The 27,989-nt window shown below is 38.8% G+C and overlaps 2 protein-coding genes across 5 annotated transcripts in view; one reads left to right on the forward strand and one right to left on the reverse strand.

The window, feature by feature from the left end:
- Positions 1-8: 8 nt before the first annotated feature.
- AQP9 (aquaporin 9) lies at positions 9-27,631 on the reverse strand. 3 transcript variants are annotated; one of them, XM_015638621.3, is made up of 6 exons: positions 27,282-27,631; positions 16,313-16,439; positions 12,601-12,738; positions 10,370-10,488; positions 8,497-8,714; positions 9-1,467 (listed from the first exon to the last, which is right to left on the reverse strand). In XM_015638621.3, exons 1-6 carry the CDS (start codon positions 27,381-27,383, stop codon positions 1,362-1,364), a joined length of 810 nt encoding a protein of 269 aa, XP_015494107.1. In that variant the 5' UTR covers positions 27,384-27,631; the 3' UTR covers positions 9-1,361. The 3 variants fall into 3 exon arrangements, with proteins under 3 accessions (XP_015494107.1, XP_015494106.1, XP_015494108.1); XM_015638620.2 differs by lacking the exon at positions 9-1,467 and adding an exon at positions 2,242-3,583 and having other exon boundaries at positions 27,282-27,630; XM_015638622.2 differs by lacking the exons at positions 9-1,467; positions 27,282-27,631 and adding exons at positions 2,242-3,583; positions 27,138-27,236.
- Positions 10,516-27,989, forward strand: part of ALDH1A2 (aldehyde dehydrogenase 1 family member A2) — an 82,441-nt gene continuing 64,967 nt past the window's right edge. The window contains exons 1-4 of one of the 2 annotated variants that reach the window (XM_033517038.1): positions 10,516-10,672; positions 11,263-11,357; positions 14,855-15,022; positions 16,652-16,764. The gene's annotated coding sequence lies outside the window, so the exon portion shown is untranslated. Of the gene's footprint in view, positions 10,673-11,262; positions 11,358-14,854; positions 15,023-16,651; positions 16,765-25,084; positions 25,774-27,989 lie in introns of those variants that run through there. The other variant, XM_015638616.3, reaches the window with a different exon arrangement.

Below are 27,989 nucleotides of genomic sequence, written 5' to 3' on the forward strand. Positions count from 1 at the left end.
CACTGAAATGCATTTATTAGGAATTGACTATATTTATTTTGAACCACAGTATTTGACCATCCAAATCCACAGACAAAATTCCAAGAAAGTACAATGTCTGCCATACTCTGATCTCAGTTCTCTGATCACTTCTTGCCTGTATAGCCACCCATTGTGAATAATTTCACTGACTTCAATAAAACAACATGCAGTAGCCAGCTTTTAACTCAGTACTATTTGCAGCTTTCTAAATTACTCCAGTACTAAGTTTAGCTCTAAAGAACAAGCACTTTTCTCCCAAAAAGAACAAACCCAAAAATGAAAGTTTAGCAATGCCCTGAAATTAATTTATTTCAACATGAAAATTAAGACTGATTACTATTAAGTCATTAATCAAAACATCTTTCAGCTAGAAAAACTTGTTGCCAACTGTTGTTATTATTATTAGTTTAACATAAGTGTGACCACTGAATATCAGTTGATATTAGGAAATTGCATAGTTTATGCAAAGTCAAAATGCTTTTCTGTTTTTTATAAAACAGCTAATGTCTGTATAAGTTTATGGAATGAGGTGATTGTTATTGTTCCCATTATATTATGAGATACTGGTCATGGTTTTGTAGTAAAGATTCAGCTGAGGTTTGACCCAAAAGTAGGAATTCATTCTTTGAAGTTTAAATTGTCAGTCAGAGACAGGTCTATAACACCTTGTTACTGAATGAAATTCTGGCTTTTGTGAATCCAGGATGAATTGTGATGTTAATACCATGTGTCCCCAAAGAATTTACAAAATATTGAATGATTAATTAAAATTTAAATCCTTTAAGAAAACACAGAATTGACATCAATTTGAGAGCATATTTAAGACATTGTTATGCTATCACTCTAGTATGTCACTGCTTAAGATTTGCATGTTAATAACTTCAGACAAGTAAATGTCACTCATACAGAAATTATGTGCATAGGAATGGCATGAGTAGGAGAAACAAGGTTTTATGTTTTATAGACAGAACATGTTGTGATCAGAAGGATTCTGAGAAAATGAACAACTTTATGTACCTTGGCCAATGCACAGGCATACAGCGAGTGTGGGCTAGTCCGTGAGTAGGCGTATAAATAAACTGTCCCTTTCTCATTCCTGACCTGTGTTCTCCTTCTTCCCATGTTTTCCATGGTGGATTAAGGAAACAATATAATAATGCATATGGAGCCTACTGACTATGCAAAATTCTAACACAAGTGAAAACCTGCCTCTACCATTTTGAATAAAATTGGTTATTTCTGGTTAATTAGCTGTTTATTTTTATTTTATGCACAGATATTTCGTATTAGATGTTGGTGTCAGTGGAAGAGTAAGTGCTTTTCAGAGCTGAGGGCAGCTCTCAGGCTGTTTCTGCCTCTGTAATCCCTCTCCAGATACAGAAGGTTGGCAGCCACTTGGGAGTACTCCTGCCCCAGGGATCACCAAGAGAAGAGAGACAGCACTCACTGCAAGGGGTAAAACAAAGGATCAGTCTGCAACTGCATTTACACTCCATCTTGCATTATGTAGTGCAGTTTATCAATATACAGGACAGAGGAACTAGCTTGTCACTGCTGCCAACAAAAAGTCTAAAATTAGGACTAATTTTCACATTTTACTTTTGATTCTTCTCTGCGCAGAATGAGAACTGTTTCTATAAGCTCTCCCTTCTTGTTCCTGAGACTCTCCAGCCAGTGATACAAGGATGCATGGATATAGCAGACTTTAACCCACAGCAGAGACCTACTGAATGAAATCAGCATTTTGCAAAGGGCTGATATGTCTCTGGGCCACCTGAGTTCATTACAGTTACGTAAGTTTTCTTAAAAACATAATTAAAATCGGAATTATACTCCCCCAAATATACTGCAATATCTTACTTGGAGCTGCAGCAAGCAGAGTTTTGCATGACTTGCTATTTCTGTCCCTTTGCTGCCATGAATTTGGCATGGCTTCCCAGGGAGTGTGATCAAGACAAGCAGTGACAAAGGCCTGATTGGCCCAAATGCTGAGGCAGGTTCTGACCACGGTATTTTGTAAACATCTTCTGCAGATACTGCATGGAAGTGCACAGGCTATTAGTGGCAACACAAAGGGCTCCTCATTTCAGGAATGAAATTGGGAATGTAGCATGAAATTTGAGAGCAGAGTTATAGGAATCCAAAGGGAAGAGCACCCTGAAATGAGTAAATTGATCTGGTGCTCTGAAGTTTAGCCATGAAAGTATCTCAGGAACATTGCTGAATTGGATGTTTTTTTATTCATGATCACCACCACCAACCATGGATAGATGTATACATAATAGAAATAAACTTTGATTTAACTGAATACATTCAATCCACAATGATTAAGCAGAAATAATTTCATTTTCAAGGCTGGACATTTAGGATGGGGTATATATCCAACCATTTCTCTTTAGTGGGAGAGAACCCACACATTAGAACACTGATGTGGATCTGGCCTTCCTTGGGGAATCAGACCTAGGACTAGCTCTGAGACCAGTTTCTAATTTTAATTACTGCTCCCACATTAAAAATTGTTCCCACAATGCAGATGAAATCCACCTATGTAAATCAGTAGCAGCAGGACTCTTTAAAGTTTATACAGACATAGGCTTTGTGCTGACCTCTGCACAGCATCAGCCTCTTGCTGGGCCATCTCCACAGGAATGAATTGTATCCAGAAAGCACAGCGGAAGAGATTCAGATTAGTATTCTACATAAGGCTTTTAATATTGGGTAGCATAAAGGTCAAGTAAATAGTCTAAAAATAACTAAGCATTAATGCTGTGAAGACCCTGTGCAGAAGTTACCCTTTGTCTCTTTAGTGCTGATCTTACAACAGTTTTTACCTTTTGTGATCGTACTGTGAGTTAGTAAACACACTCACTGAGGAGCTGGTTTCTTGCTGATCAGTTGTGGCTCCATAAAATTTAGTAAAGTTATTTTAAACTGTTTTAATTGGCTTTTAGCCAATTTGGGTATAGTTTTAAATGTTTAGGCAAGCCATTCTTAAGAAGTGAGTGATGTTCTTGCACATTAATTCAGCATTGGACCTGTTAAATAGCTATGCATGCAGTTTTGCATCAATATCTAAACTATTTTCATTAATTAGGCAACATGATTAAGATCATATGAGTTGAATTAACAGGTCAATGCATCATCTCACTACAATTGCATCTAGGAGATAACTTGTTCTAAAAGCTATATAAAAAGGACAGTTTAGCCTTCCCATAGGAAGATACAATTTTGAATGTGATCAGCCCAATGTTTCATGGAAAGGCTGCAATTTTGAACTTCTATACAGAATTTGTGCTTTTAAGGGTGAATTTCTAATTGAGGCATATGGGTTTCATACAGTGGTCCAAACAACCATTTGCATAAAAGCTGCACAACAAAATGACAGAGAAAATTCTTCACTTCTTATGCCATATTGGTCAATTCATATTTAGCATGCGTGTCATTTTCTTCTGGCTGAGGATCTGCATGATGAAGTTCAATAAAAATGACATAGATCATTGCTCCAAGTACACCTCCCAGCAGAGGTGCAACTATAGGAACCCACCACCAATTATTACCAGCCCTGTAAGACAAAAAGAACAAGAATTAGTGTTTTTGTGACTCTAGTGAACACCTTTCTGTGTATTAGTCACTGAACAGATCCAGTGGTGTGCCACTTGCTGTAGTGCAGACCTTTCTATTTTGTCTCACACTTCTGTAAGTGGCTGACACCCCTGTCTGCCCTATCCAGCTGGTTCTGATTGAAATGCTAAATAACAAGCACCAGACATGTTGGTCTGTGTGCTGTACTTGCCTTTTATAAAATAAAGCCTTTTCACTGCTTGTCTGTTTGGGAACAGAGGATGATTTCTCCCTTGTGTCTGACTTGTGCAGTCCCCAGATGCTTGTGAATAAAATTTCAGGATGTTACAAAAGTGGCTTATTTCATCTGCATGGGAACTTGCAAGTTCACATCTTGTATATAGTATATACCATCTTCCTCTTGACAAATGTAATAAATTAAACTAAATTTTGAGTATATTTACCTTAAGCAAGGTAATAAGACACAGTGACTGTAAAGTTGATTATCCTTGACTAGAGTGGTCAAGATTCAAATTTCACGATGTGGTATCTTATCTCTGTTTAGAATGTGGTGTCTTTCAGCAAGAGGCAAATAAAGGCTTAGAAGTTTTTTATACACCTAAAACTTAATCTTAGAATATTTGTATTCACTAAGTCCAGCATGCTGATTCCACTGAAATGTTTACATTTGTACAATTGCTAGGATTTAATTTGAAATATGTAGATTTACAGACATAATTAAAATTAGAAGTCCACTACTGAAACAATAAATTACAATAAATAACAACCTCTTCATGCAGGAATATTGGGCTGGTAGAATTGCTCTCCTTTACCTAGGGGTCCACATTCAGACAGTAAATAACTGAGTATCCATTTTAGAGCATGGAGTCTCTTAACTGTACTGATACATAGAGGTGTTTTGATAACCAGCTGTATTAATTGAATATGTGAGTCTCCAGTGAAAATTCAGCTACCTCAGTTTCATGCATACTAAAAATGGAGAACTTTTTTTTTCTCACAGAAATACAAAGGGACAAATTAATCTATGAGAGGAACTTCACAGGAAGCTGCAGGGGAACCTTTAAACTGTCAGAATAATTATTCAGTGCTCAGTTGTATAGATTTATGCAGAAGTGAACTTCTGTTTGTCAGTGCAAGAATAGAACTGGGAGAATATCAGTGCCCTGTTAACTATTACTGCTTGTTCAGAAATGCCTTGGATGTGTATGTTTTACTTTTGGAATTTTTTCTGTTTTGCCCCGAGGATAGAAAATAACTTCTGATGTTATTTTACTGAGTTTATAAGTCTGTTTATTTTTTAATCATGGATAGTTGTTGAACACTTGAATTTCTGGAACAAGCACGGACTAAGGTTTTATTGAATTAATTAGCAGAAAAAAACCTATATCAAGTATTTGCATGTCTTCTTCTGTGTGATGTGTTTATACACGGGTGTGTAATGAAGGTGTGTCTTGGCAGGTTTCTCTCAGCTTGTTCCATGGACTGGCCCTGTCAGCTCCTGCATGACCCTCTCCAAATCGTGGCCTGTATTTGCTGTCAGCCACGCATCGGATACCCTGGGCTGAGGTGCTGGGTGTAAAGCCTTCGTAGAGGGCGCTGCCAAACTGCAATGGGATCAGGACCCAGCCAAGCAGGAGTTTCCGTGACACTCAGCGCCCTGTCACTGGCACAGGAGCAAGAGCTGTCTGTGCCACACTCAGATCCCCAAGGGCCCCCGAGCGGCCTAGCCCCGGCTGTACCCCCGAGCAGGCCTAGCCCCGGCTGTACCCCAGAGCGGGCCTAGCCCCGGCTGTACCCCCGAGCAGGCCTAGCCCCGGCTGTACCCCAGAGCGGCCTAGCCCCGGCTGTACCCCAGAGCGGGCCTAGCCCCGGCTGTACCCCTGAGCAGGCCTGGCCCCGGCTGTACCCCTGAGCAGGCCTAGCCCCGGCTGTACCCCTGAGCAGGCCTTGCTCCGGCGGGCAGGGCCCAGCCTCTGCCACCGCCAGCTGCCCTGGGCCGGCCTGGCCGGCAGAGCTGCGCTCGGCTGCCCAAATTCCCGGGGAACTGCAGTGTCCGAGCTACGGGGACTAGGAACTCGGGCCCGTTTAAACTTGCAGATACACCTTTCGCTAGCCAGCTGCTGCGGGAAAAGGAGAGACCGCTGTTCGTGAGGCAATCCGGGCTGCGGGGCTGCACTCCGGGAAGAATGCTAAATACTTCCGAGGCCGCTTTGCCATCCAAATAAATGCCTGTGCAGACAGGAGCTGCAGCCCTTTCCCGAAGCGCGGTTTGGTGCCCCGGAGCCGGCGGCCACGAGGTGTCAGCGTTACCGCGCCGAGCCGGGCTGAGCTATCCGCGTCTGCTTCTAACTCTGCACAAATGCTGCTCTGGAGAGCCCCACCGCTCTCTCTTATCGCTGTTTCAGGCTGGTTTTGCTTGTTAAAATCCAGTCTCATATTTGGACTCTATGCTCTGGTCGTTTTCTCACTACAGACTTTACTTAAGTTTATGAGAACATTAAGCGTGGGCTTAAGAAAGACTTCGATGAGAGCCTGTAACCAAAACAACCATTTGCATCTTCTGGCTTGGTTTTGGGATAAATGCTCCTTCAGGTGCCTGTGCAAAATGCAGTAACAGCAACATTTTAAAAACCCCTGCTCAAATGCATTCCTATCATGTGGACAATTCCATGGTCCAGCAGAAGGGCTCCCCTCCAGGCTAGTTTCCTGCCTGAGAACATGATAAAACCAGCATTTACTATGCCTGCAAGCACAAAGAAGGGTAGAGGTGACTTCTCCACAGGGCTGATTATCGGAGAGTTAATAGCATTTGCTTGGGAACAGTGTAGAAAGTCTTGGGAAGACTGTGGAAAGTCTTGCTATTATGTATCTGATCTATTTGAAAGTAAGGCTTTACCTGTGGTCCCCTGCTGCTCTTTAGGCAACCCTTCGTTGACTGACATGGACTCCATTGCCTTGGGAGATGCTTCCATCCTCTCCCCCAAAGAACTTTCAGCCTCTCTTGAGTATTTCCTACTGCTCAGTTTCTACAGCAAGCTGTATAACTCCATGTCTCTGTGGAGGTTTCATGCTCAGGTCCCAGCTCCTGGACATGCCTTTGTTAGAGAGCTCAACACCAAGGTTGTGAATTCCATTTAAATGGAGATATCCCAGGTTTATTGTCAACTGTTGCTGCACCACTTTAAGTTGCTCAGGCATAGCAAAGCATCAGGCAATTTAGGATCCTAACTACAGTCATTCAGGCTTTTCCCATGGCTCTTCTAGCTATCCAGCAAGGCTCAGGCTCTTCCTAAGTCTCACCTGGATCAGTGCAATAAATTGGAACATATTCCTGTTGTATCATTCCCTTGGACTTGGTTATAACTGCAGCCTTTAACTGAATGCAGAGAGGAAGCCTTCTTTCTCCATTTTACATCCCTCATATTGTTTTAAGTTTATTCTGGTGAGTATCAGAGATCTTTTATCTTATTTTTATGTTCACATTTTAAAATTTCTTAAAGTCTTTACATTGGGAGTGCATTCCTTCTCTTATATAAAACCTTCAACTAGGAAAGAGTCCATATTGGTATAGATGTAAAGTTTTCTTGTTGTTTTTTTTAATGTAAATGAGTACAACCATGCTTTTAGAAAGAAGGGGAGCTCACAGGCATTCTGTGACTAGATCACAGTACAATCGGGCTTCCAAATTTTCAGTAACGTAATATCCAACTTCATAATACTTTACCAGATATAGAATGACACCATGGCTAATACCACAGTCAACAGCTACCTGTAATTACACAGGTATGAGAGAGGAGAATCCTGAGTGAGGGATGTCACTCTGTGTGTCCTTGTTTTTTAAAAAAAGTGCAGTCCCATGGTGCAGTGATAAGAGCTACTGGGGAGGAAAAGTTTGGAGGTAACCAGGCCAATGAGCTGATCCCCACCAGCAGCTCACCAGAACTGCACCCAGCCTCGTGCTGTGTGCTTGTTTCAGCTATGCCATGCCTGGCTTTGTTTTTATGAGAAAAGCTTTGCTACTGCTTTCCTCAAATAAGGTACATGATTTGTGTAAATAGAAATCATACTGAGTAAATAGAGATTATTTGGGCTTCTTTAATTTCTTGTTAAAATAAAATCTCTACTAACCAGAGCTCTCCAGTGGCCTACAGTACTACTGGGGATTCCTACTTGTAAATAACTGGGAACACAAACAATACAAAAATAAACCAAAAACTCCACTTCCTGATGACAGATTACTCTTGCTTAGATACCCCAGAGTGCCTCTTACCCTGGATACGTATAAGATGTGGATTTGATGTGCAACTAATTAGCTGTGCAGTGGACCAGCCAAGAGCGTGTGCATGCGCACACAGGGATTTGAGAGGGCTCTGAAATGTGGGAAAATGAAGGGAGCTTTTTCATTCACTCCTTCACTCCCAGCCAGGAAGTCAGGCTTTTAGATTGTTGTATATTTCTGCAGTAACTCAGAAGTAATCATAAGCTAAATCAATCTGATATGTCTCTGTTTTTTATAGCACCCAATAAATAATTCCACCTAATTCTCTCCTGATTTTTTTTTTTTTTTCCTGAAAGCTGCAGGACACAAGAAGAAAGCGCTCATATTTTCAGTGACCTCTAAGAAGCTCTAATATTTTGGGAAAGGTCTTGTTGAAACAATGATTGATATTAGAGATTATGCATGTTTGATTTGCCCTAGGAGCAGGAAATCCTTTTTAAAGCCCAGTTCCTAGAGGATATCTGGCTTAAAGTGCATGAATAGCTGCTTCTGGTATGCAAAGAATTACCTGTATGTATATAAAGTATGACTTGGTACCATGTTGAATCAGGATCTTACTTTCCTAGAAACAATTTTAGCCAGGAGCATTTGACTTCATCTCCAGGCATACTTACGTGAATACTTCCATCCCCCATCCTGCAACAGCTGTGAAGAGCCTTGGGCCAAGATCCCTGGCTGGGTTCATGGCACAGCCACTGTTCATTCCCAAGGAGCAAGTAAGAACAATTATAAGAAGTCCTACTGCAATTGGCTCCAGGCCCTTGGGTACGCTGTTATTTTTGGTGTCAAAAATAGCAAATATAGCCAGAAGAAGAACAGCTGTTGACATCACCTGGCCAAGGCAAAGAAAAGAATATTGAATAAATATGTGTAGATTCTTTCCAATAATGAAAAGAGGGGCTATGGCAGCTCTGTGGATTGGAGTGGCTTAGAGTTGGTATTCAGTTTTATCCCACTATACAGAATAGCAAAACTTGGAACTCAGTGCCTTTCTACTTCACAGTAATGAGAAGTTTTGGAAAGTGTGCTGAAAGACAAAGACAAGAAACGTGCTGAGGGCATTTGGAAAAAAAATAAATCTACAACCAGATGGGGAAAGAACAAAGGATTTAAAATACATTTCTTGTGTGAGGTCTAGTGCTTTGTTTCTACATTTTTTTTTCCTGTCAATTTTACACTTTTATTAACTTAATTTTTGGTGGCTCTGCTGCTATAACAATGCAATCAGTTCCATTGATATAGAAGTGTTTTATGTGACTGTAGTTTATGCTGATAAATTAAATTAGATATGCATCTCTTTATCCAGGTATTGCATAACATCAGAAGAAAAAGTGAAATCTGCAAAGTCAAAACTGAGCAGCTAAAATTAGGAAGTACCCAAGTTAATGTTGCACGTATCACTGTACCATGAACTCTGTATTGCATATGCTAATTGATCTGGAGAAGGAAATTCTCTTGGAATTACTTCAATGCAAGTACAGCTCTGTCGATGTTTTGTCAATGTTGATTTTGCTAATAATTAACTTGATGGGAAAACAGACAAAAGCTTCAGCGATGTCAAACTGTTCAATTTCTATACTGATTTGAAGCTTATGTTTGAGGGGTTTAAAAATTATTTGTTTTTTGCCTGCTTTTAAGTTTGTTTTGAAACATGCATGGGTAAAAAATATCTTGGGGAAAAATCTGTTGATTGATCCAAAGATCAGAACTGTCTTTCTTACAAAACTTCAAAATAATGTTTAGGTTTTTTTTGAAGCCAGATTGCACAGCCTTTTATGTAATGAATTTCTGTGTTGAGGCCATCCCTTGCTTTTCATATGCTTTTCATACCTTACTTATGCAGTATTTATTTCATGTATTCCTGAAGAAGATGGGTAAGTCGATTAGAATTATATGATAGGGTACTTCTGAATTTCTTGAATGAAACTTCATTTTTTTGCTGTTGCATAAGTGGAATTAAAAGGCAGCTTAGAAATGAAGTTGAGGATTTTTCAGATTTAGTCATTTGAAAAATAAATACTACAAATCTATCTGCAAAAAGAAGGTTAGAGAGAAGGCTTGTGGAAGAAGAAAACTCAATTGTTCAGGGTATGTTAAACTGTCTGCTTAAACATTATTTAAGGAATAATAGGCCCACAAAATGGGCTGGATTTTGATGTAAATGGACATAACTCTGATGAGATTTATGGAGAAACATTGATTTATGCTGAGCAAAACCTCTTACATATATTGCTTTAAAGACATTTTGAGTGCAACAATTAAGATGATGTATGAGAAAAGAACAACTTGAAATTATTTTGCTTGTAAAATATTGCTAAAATGTAACCCCCTGCAAACAGCATTGCATCCTCATTGTATTGTACAAGGAGACATCTGGCTGAAATGGTGAGGTTTGGCACACTTTTTAGGTCTATATGGTTTTTACTGCTTGGCTTTACAGGTTTTTTTATGTTTAATTTGTAGAATTAAGATAGCAAGTGCACTTACCTGATCTGCAAATCCATTTACGAGGGTCAGATAGGGAGCTGGATATGTTGCAAAGATTTGTGCTGTTGCATTAGGTCCTGTGACTTCAAGTTTTCCATCACTATACTCCATAAAGGCATCTATAGAAAAAATCCAGTAACTGCTTGCACTTCTCCATAAACTTTTCTAGGTTTTCTAGGACTAGAATACATGTAATAAATGTGTGCACTTCACATTCTCAACTGGAACTGATCTCTAAGGTCCCTTCCAACCCAAACCATTTGGTGATGGTTGTTTTCTGGGAGCACCATTGTTGGATTTGAGGTGATGTACTCCTCCTACCCTCCTGTCTCATCTCTCCTCCTGTGCCTTGATGTACTCATACAGCTTTCCAAACGGGGCTTGTTTTCCCCTGCTCATAGCTCCAAACTCAGTGCCAAGGAGCATTTTCTGATTCTGAATACAGATGTGTTATTCTACAAGAGGTGCTACATTTGTCATGATGACCCATGAAATGTACAGCATCCTGATTGTGCAGTTGTGGATTCCCAGGCACCAGGAGTTACTGCTATTCCATTTGGCAATTATGCAGTTTTAGAAGTAGGAAGATGTTAAGATGGGGTACTCAAATCATCATAGACAGACATGTAACAAACTCTAATCCATCATTTTATTAGTGGATCTGGTGATGAGATGACACTTGTGAAGAAAGAAATAGCTCCCCATATCCCATGAAGTCATGGTGAGGGTGATAAGTGCCTCCTGAAGCTGGCAGACAAATCTATTTCTCCTTGTTTCTGTTTTTTCTAGCTTTGCTCAGAGCCACAACATGAGTGCAGAGAATTGTAGTTGTTTACATTGATCAGGCTCTCATTTGAAGTGTGAGATAATTCTGTGGCATTTAACAATTACAGGGGAGAAAAAAAAAGGGATGATCTCCTATGTCTGTTTTTCTACCAGTGACTTTTCAGTGGACCTCAAAGAGTACATGACAGTCCTGCAAGTTGAAGTAAGTAAAGACTACTGAAGAGGTTTGGAAATTAATTAGAGCAAGAGGAGGACTTTAGTAGAGATAGGGATATGAGAAAATCCTGCACTCCTGAATATGAGGAAGATGTCCCTAACCTGGACCTAGGCTTCCTGCTTTGGCTCCGTACCCTACTGCTGCCCTTGTGGCAGAATACAGTAACTCCCCTGTCAACCCCATGTACATGTTAACACACTGCTACATCCTGGCCACAGCCCTAATTCTTGCTGTCAGACCTGAGGAGGACTTAAATTCAGATAGAAATCCTGTTCCAGGATTCCAGTTTCCAAATTCGAACACTAACGTTAAAAAAGTAAACAACTCTCCCCCCGCCCAAACAAACAAAGAAACACAAAAAACACACCAAGCCCAAAACAGTTATCATGGTTCTTAAAGATTTTCCTCTTCAGGATTACTGTGGGTACTGAGCACTGAGCTGATGTACAGGGGTATTTCCATTTTTGTTCTTCCTCTGCACATGGACCCAGCTCGGTCTGCAGACATAATGGCCACAGGAAAGAGATGTTGGAGGAGATGGGCTGGGCCAGTGGAACCAGAGTTTTGGAGTAGGGGGTTTGAAGCAACTGACCCAGCTGAGTGCAGTCAGTCAGTTACTGTTTTTTCCTTCTGTGGCACACTGTGTAAAGCCCCAGTGTCTCAAGGATAGGGGTAATTTTTTCCTTTTTCCCTGTCAAATGTGTGACCCCTTTATCACTGTACCTGGAGTTCATTGCCTTGGAGAGTCACCTCTCAAGGGTGGTCTGAGGTTTGGTCAGGAGGGACTTGATCTCATATCCTGTACCCTCAATGAACGATGTTGGTGATTCTTGCCTACAGGCACTTGTAGCAGGTCTTTAATGTTTCTAATTTGCTTGGAAGATGGATAGCCCTATATCCTGGCTATTAAGTAATTTAAAATCCTTACTGAGAAATACATGATCTCAGAGTATCTGATTTCCCATGAATAATTTTTCTAAATATCAGAACATTTCCTGGAGTATTGTTTCAGTAAATTTGTAGGGTACCTGGAATGTTCAAGCCATTGTTTTTCACTTCAAACTCTATATGCTCCTTCCTTTCTTCTTTTATAGCTTTAACTTCATTTGTGCCATTAGCCCTGTGTGAACAAGAGTCCTCTGCCTGCCTGACATTCATTGAAAAATTGGGGCCTTAGAGACTGCCTGACCTCTAGTTTGTCCTGTGAACATGTCTAAGGTGTACTCACTGTAATAAATCCCAAAGACAGCCGCTGCTCCAACAAATGCTCCCAGGAGTTGTGCTAATATGTAAATTGGTAATTTGGTCCATTTTAATCTTCCAGTCACGCACATGGCTAATGAAACAGCTGGGTTTATGTGACCACCTGAAAAATATATCACAAATTAAGTCATGTGGATGACTCAGATACATGAGAATAGGTGAAGGATTTGTAAAAATGTGGGCACTTTTGAACACCAGAACAGCACATGCTTTTCTAGATGTTATTTTGCAGTTAAATGCTGACTGCAATTAAACTGAAAAAAGTTGGATGTAATCAGATGAGGGAGAGCAAAAGTCACTAAGATCCATCTTTACTCTTGGTGCCTGTGGACTGTGCATTTATCAGAATGCTGTCCTGCAGTAACTAATAGACAACTTTTCTAGAAAAATAGTAAATCTGCCCCATTGGTTGTGATAGGAGGGTCCCCTATTCTGCACCTATTCTCTCTCCTCAAAGCTTTTGTCTTTTTATTTTTAGGGGATGACTGGGGCAGAAGAAGATTCCTTTAGTCTCCCAAGCACATATTATGATTAAGGACTGTTACTGGCTTGAGCATATGTCTTGAGACAGTTCTGGAGTACCTTGGATTTAAGTTATGTTTGTGTCTCTCTCTTCAACCTGGGGTTACTCAGGAACTCAGTTTTCATGGAAACATAATCAAATAATGCTAGGGCTGTCCATTTTCACCATAGCTGGTGAGCTATGCCTAGATAGAATCTGGGGGCAGGAGTGCATAGTCCTTCACCATGTTTTTATCTAGTTCTTGTGCTTTCTGGAAAGGTCCATGATAAGGAAACTAATAAAATAGTTAATAATAGTAACAATACAACCAAATAATAATAAAACAATTCATAATTTGTTCGCTGAAACAAAGTTCAGTTTCCTGTGAAACTTCCTTTTTATGCAGGAGTAGCTACACCTGAACTTACGCATGAAAAAGATTTCAGTAACACTGGAATTCTTTGTGACAATTTTAGTTTCTAAAATACATTTATTGTGTCATATGGTCTCTTTCCTCAACATCTTTGTCAACAAAAATGTTTGTTTGTATGCTCTTGGAAAATTTCATTCTTTATAGATACATGGTTTTGACTTAAGAAATACAAATTACCAAATAAATGAGCAGGTACTTCTTTGTAATAAATACTGAATAATAAAACCCCCAAATTTTGCAAGGACATAGGATCCTTTGCTTATCTTCCAGATAAGGTCTCATTTCAGTTTCTGTGAATGTCAGAAAAAAATAGCATTTGTCTCTGGTAAAATAACTGAAAGAGCATGTTCTTTATCTCTCAAAGGTTAGTGATGGAGAAAGGGCCTCTATGTAGTTTCTGTGTTTGTTTGCACTTCAGGTCAGTGAGTCATTATCTTACGAAATCCAGGCACCTTTGATACATAATGAACTGACAAACACAGATAACAAGCTGGATAAAACTTTCTTTGTATCATTTCCAAAATGTTGACCTAGTAGCACCAGTCTTGAATTAAAAGAAGAATTCCTCACTGTGTTTCAAATTCTTCAGCACAGAGAAAGTAGATAGATGGCATCCAATTTAACAGCCCTTCATATGAATTTTGATTAATTGTTGTCTTGTCTTTTGTTCCTTACTCAGGAGAGAATTAATAATTTTCCTTTCTTTCAACACCTGATTTTGATCCTCTCCTGTATATAATACAGGGTGACTATGATGGCCAGAAAAAGTCATAATAATATTACAGAGGACTGATTAACATTAAATATGGAAAGGAAAAGTCTAATTGAAGGCTCTCATGCTGACATAGGGGAGTTACAAGATTCTTGGTTCTTTTGCCACTGGTTAAAAAAAAAGTTCACTTTGGACAGTGTGTTCCTTGTTCTTTTGTAGTTGCAGTGATCACAGTCATGGATTTGAAATGCTAAGTTGGATAAAATAGTGAGAGATTATCTTGATACTGAAGAAAACTGGATGGAAGAAAATTAAAAAGGGGGATTTTCCTAAATAAAAATAGCCCAAATTCACCAAGCATGCAGAATATATATTTTGTTACCATCAATTTAGAATTACATAAAGAACTGATGAAAAATATTTTAGCAGTACTTAAACATGAGACTTTGGCCCACGAGCCACAGAAATTGCTAACAAATTCTACATAGGAACTTGTATTCTGAAGTGTCCACTAGTAATAATGTGTTGGATAATAACAGCCTGTTGAAGTATCTGTTCCTATTTTTTCACAGAGAAAATGTGCTGCATGCAGAATCCTTTGTCATGGGAAAAACACAGGAAGCACAATACTGCAACAGCTGCAACTGCTCTGCCCTGCTGGGATTGAACTCTAATTTTCTACATAATGATGGAGATGAATATATCCCTTAAAGGTGCAAATGTAGGAAAGGTCTTCACAGGTTTGTTTTCATGATACTGCATTAGAAGAGTTTAGCTGCCTACATGTAAGCCAAGAGCTGTAGTTTAAAGTTGTTCAGATAATAGGAATGTGCTGCTGAATTAATTTTGTGTGATATTAAGGAGCAGTTCTGGTCTGTGTCAATGACAGTGACAAGACTGCCTGTTTTGTAGAACCTGGAGCACTTTCTAATGTGAAACTTTCTAATGGAAACCTTCTGCATGGTGCCTCTGTAAAAGAATTTGTAAAGAGAAGAGAAATGGCCACAGTAATTTCTGCTACAGCAGCTATTTCTAATGCCCTAATTATACCTAAAGAAATTTGTCCAGACCAACTTAAGCCATCTTATGAAGGGTAAGAAATGCCTCTATGAGACCTGGAGTACAAGGGCACCATTTGCTTTAAAGGCAAATATAAACTCTGCATACTGCACAAAGTATTGTGTATTTTCATTCAGACATTCTTACAATGCTGTTACAACCCATCATTTTCTATTTTAAAGGAAGACTTTAAATGTTAAAAGCAGTTATGCTCATGTTTTTGATCTTAGTTTGGCCAAATTGAATGGTGGAACCGGGAGACAAGGCAGCATCCAATATGGCACTTGTGGACACTGGTTGGTTAGCCCTGCTAACTTAGCCCCAGGACTAAAGAGAGATTCCTGACCAATACCTGTTGAAATGTTACAGTAGAAATAAAGGGGAAAGGACAGTACACTGACAGTGTGTCACTAAATGTATCCCTGGTACTGAATCTTCCTTCTGTTTCTGCTCTGATCTGCTGCTTCTGTGAATAATCAGACAGGAGCAGACTTGCTATTGCCTGTGATAGGATATGAAGAAATAAATTTTACTCTGTAAGGTGAATCTTGTTCATTATATCCATTAGTAGGTCATTCTGCTTTCTGTGTAGCTGGCCACCATTTTATCTGGTGACTGCTGCTCTTCATGGTTCTTTCTTTAAACACAGTGCCTGTTCTGCCCAGGATCATCTCTATTGACAGGATCTTCAAAACACCAAGCAGACTTCTGGTTTGCACAGAACACTTTTCATAAAAGCCAGAGGTCTGCCAAGATTTTCACACTGTGGTTGAAATCAGAATTTGGTGGGACATTTCGTAAAGCACAAAGAATAGAAGGAGATAAGAACACACAAGATTTACTAGCAAAATTCTGGTGCAAACTGTGCTGTAATGGTGCTTACCATTGCTAAATTCACAATTGTTTATACCATGAAATGGAAGCCCTAACACTGTAGCAATAAATGCTATATAAGAAAAAAGGTGACTTACCAGAAACGCCCCCGGACACGTAGACTGCTATGGTGACTGCCATGGCAAATCCCACCGACACCGTCATGGGCCCTCCATGCTGTCCCCGGCTGAGCACAGTCTGCCCCACACACCCACAGCCAAGGGCCTGCGTTGGAGAGAGAGGTGTAAAACCGTGAGTGCGTCTGCCAAATGCTGCTGGGTGTCCTGCTATAGCTGCAAATGCTGTTGAATACTGAAACTGTGCTAGAATTTGTCATGTGCCATTGTTGCCTTTGCTGCAATGAGCACTTGCTTTTTATTTTCCTCGTCTTCGTCACAAGAAAGAATGTCTGCTAATGACAACCTCTCTCCACACAGAAAACAGTTCTCAGGCACAATGATGGTACACAGATCAGAACATGGAGCCAGAACAAGATCTCACAGTCTCTACAGCAAAACTCTGCATCTGAAAGTGAAATTAATTCTGTGTGGTAAGTTTTCAGTTCCAGACTGATGTTAAAAGCAATGAAAAATTTACTGTAAAAGTTATGAAAGATGGTTCAAAAAGCTTTTAATGTTAGTGCTGGAACTCTGGATTGAGACAACTTTCTGGCATTTACACTGTGTATTATTGTTATGCTGACTTTATATCACATATTGCTCTTGCAAACTATTTCACTGGCTCTGGAGCTTCACCAATTAACCGATGTGGAGAGATCTTAATAATTCACATTGAAGAATTCTATGTGGATTTAAACTAATTTCGGATTTTTGTTGGTTCCTCTCAGAATAAAGTTCAGTAACATGTTTAAATATTTGCTTAAGATGATGTTTATTCAGTTCTAAAGCCTCTGCTTACCTTCAAGCATATGTTTAGATCCTATTAAAGGTGATAGGAAAGATATTCAGAGGGACAAAAACATTTTAGTTTGAGATAGACTACCTGATCCATTTCTGTGTCTTTGAAAATCTGCTTTTTAAATATATGCCTATGTGCTCTGCTGAACAAGGAGCCAATACTCTATGGAAGCTCTCAAATAATTTCTATAGTCTGAAAAGTTGCTTCTCTGCAGCTGTAAGTGGTGTGAAACATACCATTTCTGGGATGTGACTAGATTTACCTTGAGAAACCTTAATTGCTTATTTTCAGTTGGAAGGCATTTGAATTCAGAAACTGCAAAGTAATGGGAAAATCTCTCTTGCCTTAGGAATAGACTGTACTAAATGATTCGGTGATCAAGGTTTAACAAGCAAGTCCTGCTAGAATAGATGCAATTTAAACAGGCAAAATCATACTTTTGTTTCCATTATTTCCCCAAGGGTTTTAGCTAATACCAAAATGTGACAGAAAAGTTCACAATAAAATTACACTCTTAACCAGCTTTTTAATGCAGACAGTGTTTCTAAGTGCCCCGAGACTGTGCCATAGCCAGGTGCAGCTCTTGCCTTGAGGTCATAATCATGTAAGCAAACAGCTCTGACTGCTGCCAGAGTGTTGCAACTCAGCTTACGTAAGGGTGGGGTGGTGTTAGATAGCCACAGTTTATTGGACTGTATAATTAAAAGCTCCAGGATACAGTGCAAGCTGCAGTCAACTTCTGTGCAATGAGCAACACACACTTGTGTTAGCCATGCTCTCACCTAGCAATGCACTGGTTAGCACAAATGCACATCCAGATTGCAAACCAAAATACATCACACTGGAGCTGTTCACAGCTGAAATTACATTGTTTCTTCACATGAGACAATTCATAATGCATTTATATGTTTAATATGGAAAAAACGGCTATGCTGGAATTCCCAAGAATCTAGAGGAGGTGGAATTAGTATACTCTAGTCATCACTTTCCAGATTTCTCAAAGGGAGTATTCCAGGAAACTGCACCAAGCAAGATTTTGTGAAAGATATGGCTCAGATGAGGAGCAAGCTCAGTAGGCTGCTCTGGGCCCCTGCACACACAGAAGTGCAGGTTGAATTCAGGCAACCAGCTCAAACTACAAGTGTAGTGTGCACTAGTGTTGTGAAATGGCATAGGCAAAGCTTTGCAGATTCAAAGAAAAGGCTATCCTTTTAAAAACATTACCTCTTTTTGTAAGAATGATGACAAAAGAAAACATGGGTAGAAGAGATGCTTATAGAAGAGGATAGGGATTAGTAACATCTGTGTATATTAACCACAAATTCACAGGAAAAGGGAAGGAAATAAGGGAGGGAGGATGTGGCCTCCCTTCCTTTATTACCAGAACTGAGGAGAGTCATACAGAAATAGAGTCATACAGAAATAGCTGCGTAGTCCACTTGCATTGTGGCTCCTGCTCTGCAGGTGTTAGGGAAATATGCAGCTACAGATGCTCCATTTCTGTGCTAACCAGTCTCTCCTCTACAGAGAAGATGTGTGAGCCAGCTGGAACACAGCTGCCCCAGTGGGACCCGCTCATGTGCAATGACTAAATGCTACTGCAGGCACAGTCAGTGTGTGCCCATCCAGGGAGGGGAAAACTGGGAACTGAGCCTGCAGATTGAGCATGTCTCACTGTAATACTTCTCCATTTGCTGACCTTTGAAGAAGGAGAGAAAAAGTTGCCTCATACCTAGTGTAATTAGGTTGGTGCAACTGGAAACTATCACCTAATCATGTAATTACACAAACAGCAATTTAATACCTTGTGAGTCTTTGCTTGACTGAGTTAAGACTAACTACATCATTGAACTGTAATTAAATATTGTAAGATTTTAGGGCAAGCTCAGCCATCAGTTGCACCCACAAAACTCATTGATTGAAGCACATGGAATTAATGGGAGTTTAATTTACAGTAGAATATAACCAGATCTCTATCTTATCTATGTTATGTTACCAGGTTTTCCTCTTAGCAGTTGTCTAATAGCCTGCTTAAAATTACTGGAGTACTTTCAGCACTGATGTTTTTTTGTTCATAGAGTCATTAGATTACTGTCCTAAAGAACATGCTTGGGTGTGGAATAGCTGTCTGAATCTTCTCTGCCAAAAGAACTTGCTTCATAACCCATTAGATCCTTCTCTTTGTCTTGGATGACAAGGCTAAGGTTAGGAAAGGAAAACAGTTGACCTTCAATGAGTGTAAGGTCCTATTACTGACTGGAAGCTTACAGGACTTTCTGTATCCCACTCATCAGAGAGATGAAAAATTACTCTGCCTCCATCTTACTATTTTCAGGATTTTTCCAAATGCTTGTAATAGCACTTTTCAGTGTAAATAGGATTTCTGCAAGATCTGAAACCACAATTTTAGGGGATCTACATGGCAAATAAAGTTTTAGACATCTTAAAGAATGCTTATATAAAAAAAATCCCCCTTCTTATCACTCAGTCCTAGAAGTGGTGTGCATTTATAGCCAGACCCTCTGACTGTCAGATTAAAGAGGCAAATGAGCTTTTTATCAATGTGGAGACAATGAGCTGTGCCATGTTGGACATTCCCAGGTCCAGCTGTGGTGACACACACCTGCAGTGTTCCATAGGTATCCCTGCAGGCAGAGTGTGGCCTCTATGGCTGCACAGCTGATGATGCTGAGTATAGGAATTCAATGTGTTATAAGGAATACAGTCAGCAGATAAAAAAAAAATAAAAATTAGTATTTAATCATAAACTGCTCACTTTCAGTCATGAAATGCTAGAAAAATAGTGGCTGCATTTGCCCCTCCTTGCAGGTAGGGACCTGTGCCCATGAAAACTTTACAGCGTTCTTCATGATGTACTGTAGTCTTGTGCAGTTCTCTTACCCAACATTAGTATTTCCAAATAGGATTAGCTACTTATAAAAGTAGTAAATAAGCTTTTCAGTTTGAGGTATGCTAAATTGGCAGTGTCTTCCTAAGGGAGTGTGTTTTAGAACTCGCTTTCATTTCCACCTCCTTCATTTACAGAGAAAGTCTGCAAGTCTGCTTAAGAATTTACTTATTGAATTTCATAATAAGATGTTTTATAATATTTATAATTTTATATATTTATAATATATTTTTATTTATAATATTAGAAACTATTTCCTAATACAGAGATATATTTTTGCTGTGTATTACATAGGATCTTAATTCAGATAGGGTTCCTAAGCATTCTTTCAACTGGGACAGTAATTCTAAAAGCAACAAAAACAGAGACATGTTAGATCTTCTAAAATTCAGGGCATTAGCTCTGCAAGAATTTAAGTTACAGGAAAAGCCTTTCAGGAAAGACCAGTCCTCATCCAATTTAATGTTTAATATTTTCTATATTTTCTTAAATAAGAGAGTATTTAAGCTTTTAAAGGTGAGATAAAAATACAGCTTACCAGTCAAGTAATTTCTAAATACTTTAAAAGCACACAGCTCTTATTTTATCATTAATGAAATGTTTTGGTGGGTGGGGAGGATTTCTGTTATTATTTAATCAAGCTTAGAGCAATAAAAAGTCACTATATCTGTTCTCATGATTATCTTCTGGAAAACAAACAATATTCTCTTGGGTTCAGATGGATTTAATTTTTTTTTTCATTTAAATAAGGGGTGAAAAAAACCCAAATCCTTATCATTTAGTTAATTAAATAGTATAGACGTAAGTCTTAAAATTATTGCCATTTTGAAACCATTTTCTAGTGAAAGAAAGCATTACTACTTGGAGACATGATTGTAAATTTAATAAAACTTTGGATCATTTCTATATATAGGGCTTTTAAAATATTAATATCAGGTTCAAATTTCTTTGTGGGGAAAAAAAAGTGAAATTATTGAGGGACAGACTATGCTGTGTTATGTAAACTGATGCTTTTAAATGTTATTATTGCTTTTGCATATGCAAGAGGAGACAAATAAAAGTTTGAAATCACCTAGAGAGAATGCAAAAGTCTGCATTTTCTCATATTTTATTATGATTAATGTTGCAGTCTTCATCCTGAAATGTTAAATGCTTTTCTTTACTGAATTATAGAGGGCAACTGGTTTGAGTTATTTTCTTCAGTGAAGACTGTTTTTATTTTCTTATTAATTTTTAGAAATTCAGGAAAGGAAATGTAATGAGATATTCAGACACAAACTTTCAGGAGTTAAGCATTGCCTGTTGTATCGGGGCTAGAAAGAAAAGGCCAGGCAAAGGAACAAAATCTTACCTTGAAGAGAAAAAGAACCTATTCAGGTGCTGCTTCCCTCCCACCCTACTCATTTGTTCTTGAGCTATAATACTTTACTTCCTACCCCAGCTGAAAAGCTTTAAATCTTTCTAAACTCCTAAAATAAGTTCAGTCTCTGCACCAACTCTCAGGGAATTGTAGCATTGAGAAAGTGTGCAAGAGTGAGCATTGCAGGCTGAGAAAGGAGGTTTTCTGTCCTCTCCTTGGAGTACAAGGGTACATGTACCTTTTCTCTTACTCATTCCTTTGGGTGTGAAACAGAGGGGCTGGATCTTTGCTGTGCATGGGTTATGAGTAATTAAAGCCTAATCTGTTTGCTGTTGAAAAAGAAAAAAAAGCTGAATGTTTTTAATAGTAAAGAAATGTGTGAAGAATGGGTGAGAGGAACTGAGTCATGTTTGCCTTTAAACAGGACTATGGATGGGAGAGCTTCCTAAAATTCACTTTCAACCAGAATGGTTCATTGAGCTGTTGAGATTGCAAAGATATAAATTCACTGCATAGCACAAACTACGTTTATTGTCTTTTATTCTGTTCTCCAACTGTTTATGACAGCTTAAAAAAATTATTACTTTTATTACCTTTCTTTTATTTGGTGAAACTTTTGAAAAAACACCTTGTAAATTTGTGTCTGTAAAACATAAATTCAAATGTTGCACTCACAATTGAATGTTGGAAAGATGTGAGTGTTCTGTAAGTCTCAGGCAGAGGTGCTCACACTTCAGTCCTATAGATGTAAACTTTCTGGGAAAAAGGGCATCCACAGAAAAAGGTTTTGGGAAATTAGGTTCAACTTACTGAAACCCCTTAATTAAACAATGAGTGCTGAGTTATGTGCTGGGGCTGACCTTGCAAAAATGAAGGTAATTTTCTTCAAACCTTTCATGTAACACAACATCTGAGTCACTTAAGAGTTTGAAATGTCATATACTGGGAAACCTAAGTTTGGATGGAAAACAAAATTTCCCATGATTTTTCAGAATTATTTGCTGCCATACATATTTTGGGGTAAAAGAACAATTAGCTAACCTTCCCTTCAAATTTTTCACACTGCTAAATATTCAGTAGAATTAAAGAATGGCTTCTAAAACTGAAGGGCTGTCTAGAATAAAACCTGATTCTGATAATAATAAGATTATAAAAATAACACCAGTATGCAGGAAGAGCTCCTTAACCTTGGTACAGCTAAGGGTCTTTGTTACCCCTTTTTCTTCTGTTTGCAATGCTGATTTAACACAGTTTCAAAAAGAAGAAGAGTTTGTATATCTTCACCAGAATCATTAGAAAAATGCAATGCCATCAAAATATATGCAACTATATTTCATTAGATTAATGAGTGGCATCTGTTGTTTATTGGTTGTACTATATTATTGCTGCTAGAGACCCAAATGTATGGATCTCAGACACCAGAGCTGTTTTTCAAAGTGCAAACACAGCTAAGGCTCATGGTATTTGTAGCATTATGTAATATTTTAAAAGCTGAGTGACAGATCAAAATACCAATTATAAATAAATTTTAAATAAATTTTAATACCCTCTTATCTAGCGTTGACAAACTGAAGTTCACTAAAAGCTAATTATACAAGATTCTGTACTCCAGGATATTCTTTGCTGATGGCAAACAAGGCAGCTGTTAGAAGGTGCTGATGTTTAATTTTTAACCTTAGACAAAACTTGCTGTAATTTTATCCAATGCAAAAAAGTATCCCTTTCACAAAAATTTAGAACTTGGAATTTATCTTTGTTTAAAATTTCTAAGTAGTGGTTGTGTGTTAAACGTTAAACACATTTAAGGAGCAAAGGAGCAAAAGCTGTTTGCTTTCATGTAATAACATCATGTAATAAAAATTCTAATGCATGTTTAAAATAAGGGGTATATGTTACCCTACAGTGTTGTAATTAACGTGCACTGGAATGCAAGACCACAAAAAGTAGATATAGAAAAGTTGTATAGATTTTAATCTAATGGGTTTAGCAGATCCATATAATGCCAGTCTTAAAGATTTTTCTGATGAGGCTCAACTGCAACAGAACAGGAGTGATAACTTGCATAATGAAGTGTTCAGAATATGAAAACAAGACTAAAATATGAAAACAAGACTAAAATATTTTGGTGATAAATAGGTTTCCTCATTAGCTGGACTCTTTGAGGGTTCTGGTGCATTCAGTTCATGCTTGTGCCCTGAATCCTCTAAGCACACACAAACATTTGCTTCAATGGGAGTTGCAAGAGGCTCCCCACCTCCAGTTGGAGACCAGGCTTATAGGAATATATATATATATATATATATGTATCTGTGTCTGTATATATTAGGAGCACATTTACTCCCCACTTGTATTTATATGCTAAATGGAAGCCTGTGTTTTGTCTCAGCAGGGAAATGTATGCTGCTCTGGCCTCAGGAGATCCTGGCTCCTGTGCAGCTCCTTTCTGGGAAACTCTGTTCAGTAAGACGCTCTTGAGAGTGAAAATGAAATACAAACTGTGTTAGGTGAGGAGTAGCTGTTAAAGGAAGCCACATGGCCTATTTGGCATATCTTTTTGGAACTGTTTCAATTCAGATATACTTAATGGTGCAAGTCAGAGTAAATCCCATTTTGAGCAATGCAGTCAAGTTCCAAAGAGGAAAAATGGAGAGAGGCATGATTCAAAGCAGAGAGGCAGTTGGATAGGTGAGCTGCAGCCAGACTCACTAAAAAAACACATAAACCATCTATCTGATGCAGCGTGGCTTCCTGACTCTTATGTGTTGGCACACAGATACTGACTCCCAGATTAACTCACAGAAGTCCCAAGAGGAAATGTACTGAACCAGGAAAGATGATGGAGAACAAAAAGCTCCCTAGAGAGCTCTTCCTCAAGGGAGTCCTTGGGGAAAGGTCCCAGACCTTGGGGGAAGGTCCTCAGCAGAAGGCTGAGACTATCTGAGTGTGTGTGCACTGGCTCTCAGCCACCATGGTGCAAACAGGCAGGAGTTCTCCCACCTCAGGATGCTTCCAGGCTCCTGGAGTTTCATGTTTCTTACTGAAATTAGGTGCTTTGCTACACAGAGAGCGTGGCTCACATGGGCTGTGCCTGTATGATCAAGTTGTATAATGTAAGCACCTGAGAACATGACTGTGGATCTTTCAGGAGGGATTACTCACTTGGAGCATCTCCAGTCAGATCCACTGGACTGAGCATACATTAATGGTCAGTACATTTCCTGTGATTCTGGAGCTCACCTTCTACTTTATTTTCACCTGGAAAGAATTTTGTCTACATGCTCTGACTCCACGCTGCAAGGCAAACTGCAGCATGTTAAGTAGGGCTGACCAGCAGATATTATCCAAATTGTGTGCCCAGTGCCTTTCTCAAGACTTGTTGGGTCAAATCTATCTGACATTGCAAGCCACACCCTTCACACACTGAGGTGAAGGCTGGGTTTTTGTCTGATGAGTGATTCAACTTTCTAGACTTCCTCTTTGGAAAACAATATTGCAAGGCTGAGAGTTACTGAAGATGGTACTTTAGGCTCCTATTACTGTGTAGCTTGTGATGTTATTCTCCAGAAAAATTAGAAATAGGGTGATTTGGAGGGACAGAGTTTCACTGCACTAACTCCCTGGGGTGGGTCCCAGATTTAGGTGTGGTCAGTTAGCATTGGCTACCAGACAGAGCCTGTGGGTAACAGAAATGCTGTCTCAGCCTGGCTTCCTGGCACATGTGCTCTCCACAGTCTCTAAACCCCATCCCAGCAACCCAAAATGGCTTTCAGCAAAGACATGAATCAACTGTGCTGTAGGCTGTCAACTCTCCTCTCAATTTGTAACAGCTTTGCCACACAGTTCTTACACTGTCCTATTACTATAACTTCTTTTGCATACACACTGTTTTTCAAAGATTTCTGTCCTCTGACTTACCAGGGTGCCCCTTTCATTAGCTCCAATTTAAATTAAGGGTTTAATATTTATCTGTACTTTAAGTGCTTAGTAGCTGACAAAGCTTAAAAGCAACAGCAATAAATGGAATGGCAGATACTAGATTGAAAAAGACCTTTGAGATCATCAAGTCCAGCCTATCACCTAACAGCACCTCAACAACTAAACCATGGCACTGAGTGCCACATCCAATCTCTTTTTAAACATCTCCAGGGACAGTGATTCCACCACCTCCTTTGGGCAGGTGATTCCAGTGCCCAATCATTCTTTCAGTGAAGAATTTTTTTCCTGATGTGTAATCTAAACTTCCCCTGAGCAGCTTAAGATAACAGCAGAAAAGGCAGTTTCTTCACAATAAACACTTCGTACTGCTGCTAACTTGTGCAGTCTAAACACAAGTTGAGGTATCCAAGAGCTGAGAAAGCTGCAGTTTAATCCAGGTGAGGCTCTTTCTGTTCTAAACCAAGGCTGAAACTAGGAAGGGTAAGAGAAATGATAAACAATTTGTCAACAACAATTTTGTAACTTCATTTTCTACTACACTCATATGGTGAATATACTAGAAAATGGGATCTGGGTTTGCATTTCCTTTCTAGCCTTGTGCAGCAGGACATTAAATAATAGCATTTGCAGTCTAATCTGCACTTTAATATGTTTTCTTCTCTTGCTTAATTTTATTAATGGAAAGAGGAGGAGGATCTTGTGGCGAGGACAGAGTACTGGAAGTCAGGTGATGTGGGTTATATTCAGAGTTCTGCCACAGGCTTCCTGTGCAGGCTGCCGTAATCAGGTTTGCTAATATACAAAATGAAGATAATGACATTTCCCCTCCTTACCAGGGTGTTGTGACACTTAATTCATTAATGTTTGTAAAGTGCTCTGTGCTCCTTGCTTCAAAATGTGCTTCTTACTGTAATAATGTCTTATGGATGGTACTAAATTTGAGAATAATGTTATTTTAGTGCCGGCATACTTCACTTGGCTGAAGTGTAGTAAAGACCGTAATTTCCAGTATTTTATGAGCTACTGGAATTTTTAGATGACTTACTTGAAATTTAGCTAATATAGTTACAGTTATAAAACCTCTCAGTACTGTGTCTGCTCTTTTTATTTTACCTTTTTCATTATGATGTAATATTCAATAATAAGCAAGACTGAGTTGTCCAGACTAAAAGAAGAAATAAAGAAGGAGTTTGAAATAAAGAATCTAGCTGCTCGACTTCTAGCTCTGCTACACAGCCTGCTGTCTCCCTGGTGAGTCACAGTCCCAGTGCAAAATGCCCAGAAAAACTGAGCAAGAAATTAGGTTAAAAAAAAAAGAAAAAAGGGGGGGTATAAAAATGGGAACTTTAGGTATTTATCTAAGTTGTAGCAGTACTATAGGACCAAGCAATATATGTATAATTTATGTAGTACAGTTAAAAATGAAACAAAAAATTGTTCACTTACAAAATCTCTGAAGGTTTGTCAATGCAACTCCAAATAAATTCAATACAAATCACAAAGCTAAATATTGCATAGGAAAACAACTCAACTAAAATTTTCTAAACATGCAGTACAATATATTTGTTAATGTAAACAGAATTTTTGCATAAAATGAACTCCTAAAATGAGTTTTTAAGAAACAAGAGAGTATTAACAACATTCATTGTGCATATCTGGATTGTTCAGAACATGCTCCTTCACTGAAATTCCACTCCTAGATGAAATCTAATGCCAATCAGACAATTGTAATACGTAAAACTATCTGGTTTTTATAGGCAGTGATAATTACATGGGGTGAAGAAAGGAATTATAAACTTACCGTCACAGGAGCAATTCATTCATGCTGTGCATGGTCAGGCTGTAACCTCTCTGCTGGCACAGTACAAGAAAAATGTACATGTCCCCTTACAAGCACTGTCCAACATTAGATTAGTAGGAAGAAAGGAAAGCAGCTGACACTTACTATCAGTATAAAAGTTCCCAGGAACTCTGAGAGGGCTTCTTTAACCAGGCTGTTCTTCAAGGAAAATTTCTCCTTTAAACTTCTTTTGCTTTTCTGGCTCATTTTGGCTTCCTCTATTGCTCTGGTGCCCTAGTTACAAATACACACAAAATTTGTTCTGTATTTGTCCCTGCTTCAGCTGAACTTTGACACTTTTACTTAAACATTGAAATATGAGATTTCATCTTGCACAGCCAGTGAAATCATCTGACTGCAGGCTTTGACAGAACCAACTCAACATGCCCTAACAATTCATCATGGGTTTGTCATTCTATCCCTTCTCTGAGTGCATTCTATTTATACTGGTTAGATAATACCAGTAAGTTCACAATCAGATTTCTTCTTTTTTCTTACAGAATGGTTAATCATTACCTCTCCTATGTTATTTTTTGTTTTATTTGTTTTTTGTTTAATCCTGGTAAGAATGAATTAAATGTTGTTTCTATCATCCTACTCAAAAAGAAAGGCAAAAAGATAAACCACAATGTAAGGAATCAAAATATAGTTGCAGATTTCTCTCTGACCTAGATTGGGATTTAAACCATGCTACTATTGGCCGTCAAAGAATTTTTCAAGGGGAGGTTGTAAAGAGAGTGAATGCTTGGGAGAATGCTGTGCTGTACCCTGCACACAAAAGCCCTTAACTTCTGAAACATTTCAGTGGCTAAT

The sequence above is a fragment of the Parus major genome, chromosome 10, assembly GCF_001522545.3.
Source record: "Parus major isolate Abel chromosome 10, Parus_major1.1, whole genome shotgun sequence".
Lineage (NCBI taxonomy): Eukaryota > Metazoa > Chordata > Aves > Passeriformes > Paridae > Parus > Parus major.